Here is a 13,605-nt window from a genome sequence, read left to right as displayed (position 1 = left end):
CACACACACACACATGCATACACGCTGAAGGTGTTTAAAAGCACATATACCAAACTCAACGCAGAGTTGGGAGTGAAAGGGAGATACTAACCACTTTCTGTCCTTTAAAAGCACATATACCAAACTCAACGCAGAGTTGGGAGTGAAAGGGAGATACTAACCACTTTCTGTCCTTATGTTTTTTAAGTTTCTCCACAATAAAAATATACTATTTTTGTATTTTTTTTAAAGAAAGAAAGCAACACAGAGAAGTGCAGAATCAAAGCAAGAAGGCCCTTTAAATAATATATATTCATTTATCATCCACTTTCTAACAGTTTCAAAGACAGCTACTAACAGAAAAGACTACATAGTGGATAAATACCATAGCATATATTTGAAAGTTGCTAAGAGAGTAGATTTAAAAATTCTCGGGCTTCCTAGGTGGTCCAGTAGTTAAGAATCTGCCTTTCAATGCAGGGGCCACTGGTTTGATCCCTGGTCTGGAAAAATCCCACGTGCCACGAAGCAACTAAGTCCAAGAGCCACAACTACTAAAGCCTGTGTGCCTAGAGCCTGTGCTCCGCCACAAGAGAAGCCTCTGCTTAGGAGAAGCCCGCGTGCCACAACAAAGAGTAGCCCCCGATCAACCGCAACTAGAGAAAAGCCCACATGCAGCAAGGAAGACCCAGCACAGCCAAAAAATAAAATACGTAAATACATCTTTAAAAAAAACCGATCCTCATCACAAGAAAAACATTTTTGTAACTATGAATGGTGAAAGATGTTAAGTAGATTCGTGGTGATTATTTTGCAAAATATACAACTATCAAATCAATATGTTGCACAAAATATACAACGAAACACAGTATGATGTGTTTAGTTGCTCAGTCATGTCCGACTCCTTGCGACCCCATGGAGTGGAGCCCACCAGGCTCCTCTGCCCACTGAATTTTCCAGGGAAGAATACTGGAGTGGGTTGCCATTTCCTCCTCCAGCAGATCTTCCCAACCCAGGGACTGAACCCGGGTCTCCTACATTGCAGGCAGGTTCTTTACCATCTGAGTCAGCAGGAAAGTCCAATGTGTTGTATACCTGACGCTAATGTTGTTTGTGAATTCTGCCTCAAAATGTTAAGTAATAAAGACTAATGACAAAAAGAAAGAGAGCACTCCCTGGAAAGCGCCAGCTAAGAGCCTGGCACGGAGCAGGTGGACAGCCATGATCTCGTCTCCTGATGCCCCCGCCTGCCTCTGCTGCCCACAACCTGCCTTCCCTCATGGCCTCACCTCAGCATCTGCCCACTGGGCGCGCAGGACATGCTGCCCACAGACACACTTGCTCTCCCGAGTGTCCTGGCTGCTCCCTAAATTCCCACTGGCCTTTCCCAATTCCTGGCAAAACACCTGTGACAACAGAGTCTCCACACACCCTGTAACATGCTTTGTCCACAGCTCACAGCAGTAATGTTTCAGGGACACTCACCAAGTTGCGGACAATAATCTCGGAGCCTGCCTGAACAGCAAGGTGCAAAGGGGTCAACTTGGAAGCATCCTGGACTCTGGAATTGACGTTCGCCTGGACGCTGATCAGAAACAGGACGCTTTCAATATCAGAGTTCTGAACTGCCACGTGCAGAAAATTCCGGCCCTTGTTATCCACCTAAGGCAACAAGTGGGAACCAAAATGTTAGTGGGTGTCCCCCGCAAGAATGCCTCCTGAGCACCTGTGAGCTGCACTGACCACCGGAGAGGCCGCACTGCAGTCCTCCCCACCCCAACCCCCAAATTACAGACCCGCTCTGAGTATTTGTCCAGAGGACTGTGTGTACATGGCCACATCCATGTGGTCAGAAAAAGGGAGCTAAGCCAGCTGCCCTGGCATCCTCCTGCAGCAGGAGTGGACCTGGAAGGCCAAGCAAGAGATAACCTGAAGGACAGGGAGAGGAGGCCGGCAGAACACTGGGCTGCACAGGGAAAGGCACAGGCGATGCTGGCCGTGGGCGTCTCCTGCTTTGGCTAAAACAAACACCCACGCTCGACCACCACAGCTGCAACGCCAGTCTGACCTGTGAGCAGCCCAATGAGCCTTCATAAATTTCCACCAAAGTCTCCTCTTTCAGTGAGCCACAGCATAATAATTCACGTTGGGGAAGGCCACCAACGGTATGTCACAGACGTTGTTCCCCTGATGTACAGCAGACAGTGGGTCATTCAAATCCAACCACAGAGGCGCGCCAAATACCAGGGCTATCATGTCAGTGTGAGGGCTCGGGAAGAAGGAAGGGAGACGTGCTACACACACAACACATTCCTTCACATCACACACACATCCACCCATCCGCCCCCCGACACACACAAATACCCAGCATCCTTCACCTCACACACACACCTACCCATCCACCCCCCGACACACACATACACCCAGCATCCTTCACCTCACACACACATCCACCCATCCGCCCCCCAACACACACATACACCCAGCATCCTTCACATCACACACACATCCACCCATCCACCCCCCAGCACACACATACACCCAGGATCCTTCACATCACACACACACCCACCCATCCGCCCCCCAACACACACATACACCCAGCATCCTTCACATCACACACACATCCACCCATCCGCCCCCTGACACACACAAATACCCAGCATCCTTCACCTCACACACACACCAACCCATCCACCCCCCGACACACACATACACCCAGCATCCTTCACCTCACACACACATCCACCCATCCGCCCCCCAACACACACATACACCCAGCATCCTTCACATCACACACACACCCACCCATCCACCCCCCAACACACACATACACCCAGCATACTTCACATCACACACATCCACCCCTTGACACATATATACACCCAGCATCCTTCACATCACTCACCCACCCACCCATCCACCCCTCTAACACACACACACACCCAGCATCCTTCACATCACACAGACGTCCACTCATCCACCCCCCGACACACACATACACCCAGCATCCTTCACATCACACACACACCCACCCATCCACCCGACACACACATACACCCAGCATCCTTCACAGCACACACACGTCCACCCAGCCACCCCCCGACACACACATACACCCAGCATCCTTCACAGCACACACACGTCCACCCAGCCACCCCCCGACACACACATACACCCAGCATCCTTCACAGCACACACATGTCCACCCAGCCACCCCCCGACACACACGTACACCCAGCATCCTTCACATCACATAGACGTCCACCCAGCCACCCCCCGACACACACATACACCCAGCATCCTTCACAGCACACACACACCCACCCATCCACTCCCCGACACACACATACACCCAGCATCCTTCACATCAGACAGACGTTCACCCATCCACCCCCCGACACGCACATACACCCAGCATGTATCTGCACTGGTTTCACACTACATGGGGAGGAAAAGGTGAAAGGACTGTCTCCATTCAAGAACATTTTACCCCATGTGAGCAAGGGTGAGGTTAACACCTACACAATCAGTCACACCGAGGCAAATGCTGAAGAAAAGGGATGCACGGAAGCCTCAAGTACAAAGCCAAAGTCTACATCCATGTTAGGACTTTTGTTCAGGTCCCAGATTTCCATTTCACCTTCATAAATGGCTACTCAGAGATCTCAGCAGTATTTTAAGAGCTGGATGGAGAGGTACGTATCTGAGGACTGACCTGACAAACCCACATCAGCTCCCACCTCAGACCGGTTGCCACAGTCTCCTGGCCCAGTCTGCTGTTGCAGGTCCACAGCTTATCGTCTAGAACGAGGACAACCGAGACTGCTAAGCTGAATGGTGGCAGCTCCTCTAAAACCCAAAAGCTCCTCAAGGTCAATTTAAGCCTTTCTAGGATATTCATTGCTAGGGCAAGTAAAACACCAAGGAAACACAAAGGGTGCCCTCAGTTCTGCAAGATGAGGATTCCTGTCACCAGGCCCCCTTCCTTGTACACGTGGCTCCACTGGGTGGCTGACGTGCAGGGCAGAGCAGGCGCATTCCATCCAGCAGTGACCAGGCACCTGAATGGCCAAAACTGAAGAAACACCTTTATATGGAAGAGACCTGTTTAGTCCGTGACTTGTGTTTGGCCCGGGTGTCGCTCGCTCACCTGCTCAGCAGCCCCGGACTCTCGCTTTAGGATGGCCTCGGCCGCCTTGTTGTTCTTGTAGGTCATGGCGCAGGCAAAGGGGGTCAGGCCCTGCCGGTCTCGCACGTTCAGGTGGATGTCGGGGTGAGAAATCAGCAGCTGAATGATGACACCGTGTTGGTTGCTGATGGCCACGTGGACAGGCGTTCTTCCTTCTGCATCCTTTGGGGACCAGGCACAGATTTCAACATCGAGGTGAAGATAAAATCCAGGAAAAATATGACACAGTAAAAGTTTTAAATCAAATTCAGTTCTGAGAATTAACACTGCCACTCTGAATCTGAAATCATCTTTTCAAGAGGCCAAACACAGGCCGACTGACAGCCACTCTACCGCCATGCTCCAGTAACCCAGGGACACAAACACATTTGGTTTAGAGAAGCGCAGTCAACCTCGCCTTTAAGTTAAACCACTACTCATCTGCTAGATGAGTGAAGCAGCACACACAGGCTAGAATGCTGAAAAGCATCAAGGAATGTGACTCAGGGATGTCCCATTGAGCGATTGAACATTTTCTTAAATACAGTACTCAGCTTGGGACTAGAACAAATTCTCAATGGCCATCTGTAGCTAATGCGGACAGGATAAGTTGATTGAACAAACCTTCTTCACTTTGTAGAAAGGACAAAGACACAGAGGAAAAAAGTTTTGACCTGGAATAATTACAATTATGAGATAGGCTGTGGGGGCTTCCTGGTGGCTCAGTGGTAAAGAATCTGCCTGTAGTGCAGGAGATGCAGATTCAATCCCTGGATTCCCTGGGTCGGGAAGATCCCCTGGAGAAGGAAATGGCCACCCACTCCAGCATTCTTGACTGGAAAATTCCATGGCCAGAAGAGCCTGGTAGGCTACAGTCCACGGGCTTACAAAGAGTCAGACACCACCGAGAAACTAAACACCAACAAGACATCTGTACGACCCAGGAGACAGTCACGTCCTGTGTCTGTCCCTTTGGCCCATTCATGGTAAAGCAGGGGCCCAGGACCGGCGACTACAAGGTGTCCAGACATTAGAGGAGATTTCCCTGATACTGGGGTAACCATCCCTCTACCCAGAAAAGAGAGACCCTCCATACCTGTGCATTTACATTGGCACCAAACTCCAAAAGACACTGGATTGTCTCTTCCAGCCCCCAGGAGGCTGCCAAATGCAGAGGGGTCTGCCCATCTCTGGCCTCTTCCTCTCCTTCCCCATTAGCACCAGGCTGTCTGGGACTATTCACATCGCAGCCACTGAAAGGAAGGGGAAGTGAGAGGAAAGCATGCTGACAGGCGTGGAGCAGCAGCCTCATCCAACCCCACAGAAAGCCTGCTGCCGCCAAGGACTGTAGTCTTTGGTCTCAAATATTGCTGTGTCCTGCTCCCATAGATTCTTCAGCAACTGGTCCTGGAGGCAACTTGGGTATCAGAACTCTTAAAAGCTTCCCAGGGGATTCGTGTGCATTTAAAGATTAAGAATCATGGCTTGAACGCTGTCCTGCACAACTTGACTCTGCACTCTCCCACACCTCCTGCACTCTGAGGCCGTGGAGGCTGTCATGGCTCCAGCATCGGGATGGAGTCTGGCAGAGGCCATTCGGTCTCCTCCACACCAGCCTCTTGGTCTCACTGTGTGAGCGGGTCTGATCTGATGACAGGGGCCAATATGGTTCCCAAAGCAGGAAACTGGCTTAGTTTTTAGATTCTCTGATCTTGGCACACGAACCCCTTTCCTCATCAGACAGTCAAGTCCCTGGCTGCCCTGACCTGACAGAACAGTGACCCTCTCTAGCCTTCAATATGAAGGTCAATCCAGCTACAGGCATGTCAAGACTATAGTTGGAATAAGAGAGAAGAGAGCCAGCTTGCAATAGTCCAAACAGGATCTGAAGGGATACCCAGGCCTCTCAGACCTGCGAATGAGAAAGCAGGTGATGGGCTCGTTGTTCTCATCGATGGCTCTGTGCAGCAGCGTCTGCAGGCAGCCGCTCGGCCCTGGGCCCCAGCACGTGGCGTCACAACCATGCCTCACCTGCAGGGAAGCACAGGTCACTCTCAAACACTGCTCGGCAAAGCTGAACATGCTTATTACCGTCTCTCAGCCCTAAGCTACCATTACGTACATTTTTCAGGTAAGATCCAGCTGACAGTTAACTGGTAATTATTTTAATCTGTACCATTCACGCGTTTTACAAACACTGATTAAAATCTGCTTTGGTGCAAGCTTGTGCACTAGGTTCTGTGGGAAGGATTTGAGAAATAAAAGAAAGATGTGTCTGATCAGCACCTTCTAAAGCTGTGTCCTAGAAGGGACAGAAAACACAGACTAGTGCCTGCACACACACATACACACACACACTCTTACTTATAGCCCCCAGTAACACATACTCTGCTAAGAACTGGTAATCTCAAGAACAACTGGCTAAAACACTCTGGTGCAAAATGTCTTAAAAATCACATTTCAAGCCCTTCAGAAAACTGAATGAGCTTTTGAGGTTGTATCTGCTTTTGGGCTCTGTCTTCTGAATAAGGGGGACACTCCTGAGGTTTGAGAACTTGTCACTGTGGTGACAGTCAGGGCAGCCCACAGCCAGCTAAGCCACCTCAGGAGGAGACCCTGGAGGAGGGGCCTTAGCTCTCCTACTTCTTGGTAGTTTTCTTGATAAAGACAGCCTGAGAAAAGATGTGGGCTGTGACTATGTTGAACCTCAAGTTTCCTGAACACGACTTTAAAAATGCTCATTCCTGACCTAATTTGCTACTTGGCAGATCTCCTGCTCGTTATGATCACAGTGGAGGTGCCAAATCCACCTCTGACACAAATCACCCCACATGCAAGTCCAGCGGAAGCTGAGCTTGTCTCACCAGAGTGGATGCGATGTCCTCCAGGTTATTTGCCAGTGCAAGCCACAGCGGGGGGTTCCCCTGCTCATCCGGCACAGACATGTCAGCTCCTCGGGTGCATATGGCATCCACGACAAGGGGAAGCTGATTCCTGATAGCCAGCTGAAGGGCTGTCTCCCCATCCTGAGTCCTGCTGGGACACGGACACCAAAACAAACGTGTGGAGCTGGGATCAAATGACAGAGGGTGCCCTTCTGGGCGTCCTGGAAGCCAGAGTCCACTGTACCCCAAACACGCTTCACTTACATCCATCAATATTCTTTCAGAGAAATTCAACCTGTCAATAGCATCTGTCCCTCCTGCCTTTTAAAAAAAGAGTATCACCATGCTATCCTGTTGCACCCAACTGCTCAGCACACTTATAGCTGCTTCCACAGCCTCTGGATAAAATGCCACCCTGACCACCCACCTGACAAAACACGTTCATCCATTCAGTCACTGTAGGTCAGCTGACACTGAAGATAAATTCGTTTAAAAACAAAAATAATAAAAAAGTTTAACTGTGTATTTTTGCCCTGTAAGCCTTCCCTCCTGTTTTTTTTTGTTTTTGTTTTTTGTCGCACTACGGATCTTAGTTTCCCGACCAGGGACTGAATCCAGGGCCCCTCAGTGGAAGTGTGGAGTCCTAACCACTGGACTTCTAGGAAATTCCTCCTCGAGCCTTTTGATAGCTCATTTGTTGGAATGTTCTTCATTATGAAGTGAAATCCCTACTTGAACAATTGAGTTCTGGATTGTCCATTTTGGTAAGCTTTGTGCCATACTGTGCCCTGGTCTCAAAAGGTTCAAGTAAGACTGAAGTACACAATTCCCCCTTTGAGTTCCCCTTCTCAACACTGTACCTGCACTTTCTGAGAATTACTATTTCTCTTCCTTTATTTAACAAGGAACAAAACTCTTCCCTACAAGTGAGGCCCTGAGTTTGAACCACGTCAATCAAACATGACCTGGTGCAGTGGCAGACGCTGCTCCAGCCCACCTGACGTTTATGTCCGCCTGGTGCTCCAGGAGGAAGAGGGCGCTCTTGCTGTCCTGCCTCTGCATGGCCATGTGCAGCAAGGTCTGCCCATCCGACATGGCGTCATTGATGCAAGCCCCGGAGCCCAGCAGCTGTGCTGCGATCGTGTGCATGCCTGCAAAAGAGACAAGCCCCAATTAATGCTGGCTCAGCTTCTCCCACTTTCTCAGCCTCTTACTACAACAAACATGCCCTCTCGACTTCGCAAGGCCAGCAGTTTTCCACATTACTATAGCTTAACCCAAACAGAAAGGCTAGTCTACACAAACGATTAGCTCCAACCCTTCCGCCTCCCTCCCTCGCACACCCACCCTCTGGCGCACGCCTGTCTGCAGCCACTGACACTGCCTTACCAGTCCACAATGCCAGGCCCAGCACAGTCTGGTCTCGAGAATCCTTGAGACTGAAGTCCGGAATAATTTGCAAGTTGTTGGTGGCATGAAGAGCGTTAGCTACGTTTTTTAAAAGGAAAAAAACACCTGATTTCACCATCCCATGGATCACATTGAAAGTACTCAAGAGAATGCAAGCTCAGTTCCAAACTGACTGACTGATCACTTCTATACAAAGAGAACTGATAGACCTTGTTGTGGGAAGTGGAAGCCAAGATGTTTGATAATTTGGAGCAAAGCTTATGAGGAAAAGGAATGGCTGTAAAGGTTAAAACACTGGATGTTCACAAAAGGAAAACAGGCTCCACTATGGAAACACACATTAATTTCTTGATTACCAAAAAGGGATCAAACAATGAACTGGAAACATTTTTTTTAAACACTTAAGCTCTACCATCTTATACCTCCTGTGTGGGCAAAGAAGGCTGCAAAGCCTACCTAACACCCCACTTCCTTCCACAAGCATAGTGCTAAAGGATGCTGGCCTTAACAAGGACGCTGCTGCTGCTGTTTAGTCGCTAAGCTGTGTCTGACTCTTTTGTGACCCCACAGACTGTACCCCAGTGGGCTCCTCTGTCCATGGGATTTCTCAGGCAAGAATACTGGAACGGGCTACCATTTCCTTCTCCAGGGGATATTTTCGACCCAGGGATTGAACCCTCGTCTTCTGCACTGACAGGTAGTTTCTTTACCACTGAGCCACCACTGGATGTTCACAAAAGGAAAACAGGCTGTTCACAACAAGGATGCAGGCAAGAGTAAAACAAATTTCAGGGCAGGAAGGAGAAAAAACTGGAAAATGACATTCTGAGGGAAATCAGCCTCCCACATGGCAGGGGCCTCCTTGGCTCCCTCCTTTCTGGCTCCTCTCTCATGGTTCACTTGCCAGGGAGGCTCAGAGGTGGACGAGAGGGCTGACCGACTCGTGGAAGACCGGTGGTAACAGTTCTCAGAGACAGTGCTCACAACGAGGCAAAGCTCTGCTCAACCTGCCCCTGAAGTATGTCCTGGGAAAACCCCCCGAAATAAGAGAGGGGAAGTACAAGGTTTTAACACCTTAACCTCACAGGTGAAGTGGGAAGGCCCCGTCCTACAAATGTACACAGGAAAAAACTGTAGCCGGAACCAGACTATACACTTATCTGGTTGGACCTCAAAGGATTTTTTGGGTAAGAAAACTCACCAATAGGAGAAACATCAACTGTGTCATTGTAGTTAATGACACAGTTCAGAGGTTACAGTGATGGATATTAACCCCCATCTTTTGGGGACTAGGACCCCCAAATTCCTACCTTTTTGCTCCAGGATGACAGACACCACATCTGGATGATTATAGGCGATTGCCATGTGCAGGGGCGTCTGCAGGTAGACGCTGCTGTCCGCTGAGCTGGGCAAGGACATGGCCTCCTTTGGGGACGGCAGGGCCTCCTCCGTCTGCAAGTTTGGGTTGGCCCCCTGCTGCAGCAGCTCTGCAGTGAGGTTGGCCAGGCCATGCCGACAGGCTGTGTGCAGTGGGGTTTCTCCCTGAACGGAAACAAGTGGCCCTGGTCAGAGCGCTTCAGACTGGGAGCCCCTTTGCAAAGGGATGAAGCCAGCCTATGTGCTGTGACGCAGGTCCCCAGCGCCAGATGCAGCCCTGGGCTCATCCTGTCACCAGTTCCATGACCTCTGTCCCACATGCTCCTCAGGTCTCCTTTCCCTCCCCCATGCTGTGCCATCGTCCCAGATTCCTCCAATGTCCTCCCAGCATCCTCCGTAAACGCCCTGGATCCTCATCTTCTGCATTTCCACCCTTCACTTTGCTTTTATAATTATTTTGCTAATTATAAAAATAATACATGATTGTTATTAAAGAACTATCACAGATGACCTCCAAGCATCACTAAAGTCGTGCTGTCTGTCGACCACCACGCTAAACCCTGCTTCTCTGACCAGTTCCTATCAACTTCATCTGGAACTCTGATGAAGAAAAGACCCTCTTCTCCCACTTTTAAAAATTAGAAACACTGTAAATTGGCATTACAGGTACCTGATTCAATATTCAAAAGGTACAAGAGAATACGGTGAGAAGAAGCTTCCCCTCACACCTAGCCCCCGCCACCCAGTTATCCTCCCCTGAAGGAAGCATCACGGCCAGTTTCGTGTTTCTGTCAAGTGACAGAACAGCCACAGGGAGACATACACACGCGTATGTACGTGTGAATACATACACATGTACACATGGAGACACACGTGCGACTTTTCACCCACATAAATGGGAACAACCATCAGTACCCTGCTCTGCACCAGCTCCTACTGAAGCCACACATACTTATTGAACAAGTCGAGTCCAAGAACTTTACTTACAAGGTTTGCTGTGAAAAATACCAAGAACCCACCTTCTTTTTCCTAAAAAAGAAAATTTTCTTTTCCCAAAGGGAAAAAAAAAAGTGAAGTAGCTCAGTCGTGTCCGACTCTTTGCGACCCCCGTGGACTGTAGCCTACCAGGCTCCTCCGTCCATGGGATTCTCCAGGCAAGGATACTGGAGTGGGTTGCCATTTCCTTCTCCAGGGATCTTTCCGACACAGGGATCGAACCTGGGTCTCCTGCATTGCAGGCAAATGCTTTACCGTCTTAACCACCAGGGAAGTTTGCTTCCCAAAGAGAACCACTTTGAACTCTCTGAGCTGGGTTTTATAATTTCCTCATTTCTACCTAATGACTTTTATTTCTGCCTCTTGATTTTCTGGGTCCTGGATTTCCTGTAGGTCCTGCCACTGTGATCTCACTGGGTGACAAGGATTTGGCTCCTTCCCCCCACCAGCCCTGGGGGACTCCCCTCTCCCCATAGAGCCTCCTCCCCGGGGCAGTCTTCTGCTCTAGCCCTTCTCCCCCACACAGCCTCCCTGGGTTCGCTTAGCTACCCCCGTGGCTTCTACCAGGATCTATAAGTAGGAGACTCTCAAACCCAGCTCCCCAGCCCCTGTGTGTACACCCAATTTTCCCACTGCTTACAGAATACTCCCACCTGAATGTTTAAAAAGGAGTTCTACAATCACAAAATGGAATTCGCCCTCCCCACAACAATTCCTCCCCTGGTCAGTTCCCTCCTTCTCTTCTCAGGTCCAACAACTCTCCAACCCTTGCCTCTGAGAGCCACAGAGGTCCCATGGACCATCACACTGCAGTTTCCCCTGAAACCCATCCTGTTGGGTCCAAATCCAGTATGAGAGGTTGGGATAAGCCATTGCTTATCCAGACGATTCCCTCCTGGCTCCAGCCTGGACCTCCACTCTGCCAGCCAAAGGTGAGAAGGTACAGCTGGGAGACACTGTGGGCCTGCGAGAGGATGTTTTTCAAGTTTGAGAAGCAGCAGAGCATGTCTGTAGCTATTAGAAATGAACAGGGGGCAGAAGGGATGATACAGCAGAGAGACAGACAGAGGCAGAGATACATGATGGCAGGAACAAATCCAAGAAACCAGTCACTGATGCCTATAGGCCATGCCATCATTCTAGATGGAGAGCAGGCCAGCCGTGGGTGTAGGAGCGGATAGATCAGTAGGTATTTAATGGTGAGAAAAAAAACAGCTCTGCCCTCTCCCCTGTGCTTCCATGACACATTGGATTGTCTTCTACACCAAGCTTACTGTTTACTGCCCTGCCCAGCACTGTTGAGAGAGGTGCAACTGCATGTCCTAGGGCCTGCATCATAATCCCGACTCCGTTACTGACAAAATACGTAACTTATGGTTAAGCCACTTAACCTCCCAGAGTGTCAAGGCTCTTGACTCTGAAATGAGGGATTTTACAGATGGTGTTAATGTCTCTTCAATACATGCTGCTTCTAGATCCACTGTGAGAAATCAAAGGGATAATAACCTTAAGACTCCTGGCACAAAGCAGTTATAAAATCAACATGATCTTAAAGATGAGCACATCCTTCCTGTCTGAAAATTATAAAGTAAAAATAACTATCATGTTGTTTCTAAAATCCCAGATGTTACACTAATAAACACTTAAATTTATTTCTTTTTATCTTATATTAAAGAAATAAATTTCTTTCTTTTTATCATATATTAAAGTATGATCTTTAATTATACTTTCTGAAATCAATACTAAGCTCACTTTACAGATGAGAACTGAAGCTCAGAAAGGTCAAGCAATTTGCCTGAGACCACATACAGCAGAAAGGGAAGTGGGAAATCTGGTAAAGCCAGAAACGTCTGACTCAATCCACCACCCTTTAACACTGCAACATCTGCCTTAGAGTCAGACGCAGACTAAATAAACATGCACACGGGAAAACCTTCAGTTCAGTCGCTCAGTTGTGTCCAACTCTTTGTGACCCCACGGACTGCAGCACGCCAGGTTTCCCGTATATCACCAACTTGCATCCATCCACTTTGCATTTGCTAAGGAAAACCTGAAAACCTTAGCAAATGCAAAATGTTATAAAAAACTAAGATGCTAACATGCTAGGTCTGCGTCCATGTCTGCTAATCTATAGTAGCCGTGAAGTCCACAGTGTACTGTTTAGGACCTGACATCACAAATGCTTAAGAAGTGGTTGTGAATGAATCAACCAACCAATATTTGAGGATAAAAGCATCGGATACACGCTGGTTTTTTAACAATGCCCACGTATTCTTTTTTTTTTAAACAAACATTGAAGAGACTGTAATCTGTTTTTTCCTACCCGTAGGCCACTGCCACTTCTTCACAGAGCAAAGCCACTCTGCCTGGCTGCCCTGTCATGCTTACCCACTTGTTCCTGTGGTTGACGTGGGCACCATTGGTTGCCAGGAAAAGAGCTGCTGCCTCATTTCCTGCTTCAGCTGCCCGCTGTAGTAAGCAATTTCCTAGGAGAAAATGGGCATATTCATTCTTCCATTTGCATAAATAAAAATTAGGTCAAGTTCACATCGCAACACACCCTGCCTTTCCCACCACCTCCCACAGCTGACAAGCCCACACCAGAAGTGGGTACCACTTTAAGTCCACACAGGCCTTCTCTGTTTGTGGACACACAGACCAAGATGAGCCTGGGTGGGGAGCAAACACTTGGTCTGGAAGTCAGAAGACAGGCACTCCTTCCTGGATTTGCCGCTAGCCTCCACCCAGGACCAGAGGGAAGTTACATCTCCTTACTGGGGTTGGTAA

General features: G+C 49.0%; 1 protein-coding gene across 4 annotated transcripts in view; it reads right to left on the bottom strand.

The window, feature by feature from the left end:
* Window positions 1-13,605, bottom strand: part of ANKFY1 (ankyrin repeat and FYVE domain containing 1) — a 69,267-nt gene that overhangs the window by 8,920 nt on the left and 46,742 nt on the right. For 3 of the 4 annotated variants that reach the window (XM_055576858.1, XM_055576859.1, XM_055576855.1), the window contains exons 11-19: window positions 13,207-13,304; window positions 9,756-9,987; window positions 8,425-8,523; window positions 8,033-8,186; window positions 7,015-7,186; window positions 6,063-6,181; window positions 5,247-5,403; window positions 4,133-4,333; window positions 1,465-1,641 (exon numbers count right to left, since the gene is read on the bottom strand). In XM_055576858.1, the coding sequence (XP_055432833.1) occupies window positions 1,465-1,641; window positions 4,133-4,333; window positions 5,247-5,403; window positions 6,063-6,181; window positions 7,015-7,186; window positions 8,033-8,186; window positions 8,425-8,523; window positions 9,756-9,987; window positions 13,207-13,304 (1,409 nt within the window). The remainder of the gene's footprint in view (window positions 1-1,464; window positions 1,642-4,132; window positions 4,334-5,246; window positions 5,404-6,062; window positions 6,182-7,014; window positions 7,187-8,032; window positions 8,187-8,424; window positions 8,524-9,755; window positions 9,988-13,206; window positions 13,305-13,605) is intronic. The other variant, XM_055576856.1, reaches the window with a different exon arrangement.

The sequence above is a fragment of the Bubalus kerabau genome, chromosome 4 (genome assembly GCF_029407905.1).
Source record: "Bubalus kerabau isolate K-KA32 ecotype Philippines breed swamp buffalo chromosome 4, PCC_UOA_SB_1v2, whole genome shotgun sequence".
In the NCBI taxonomy this organism is placed as follows: Eukaryota; Metazoa; Chordata; class Mammalia; order Artiodactyla; family Bovidae; genus Bubalus; species Bubalus kerabau.
Note: the sequence above shows the minus strand (reverse complement) of the source record. Positions and strands in the feature narration are given on the sequence as shown.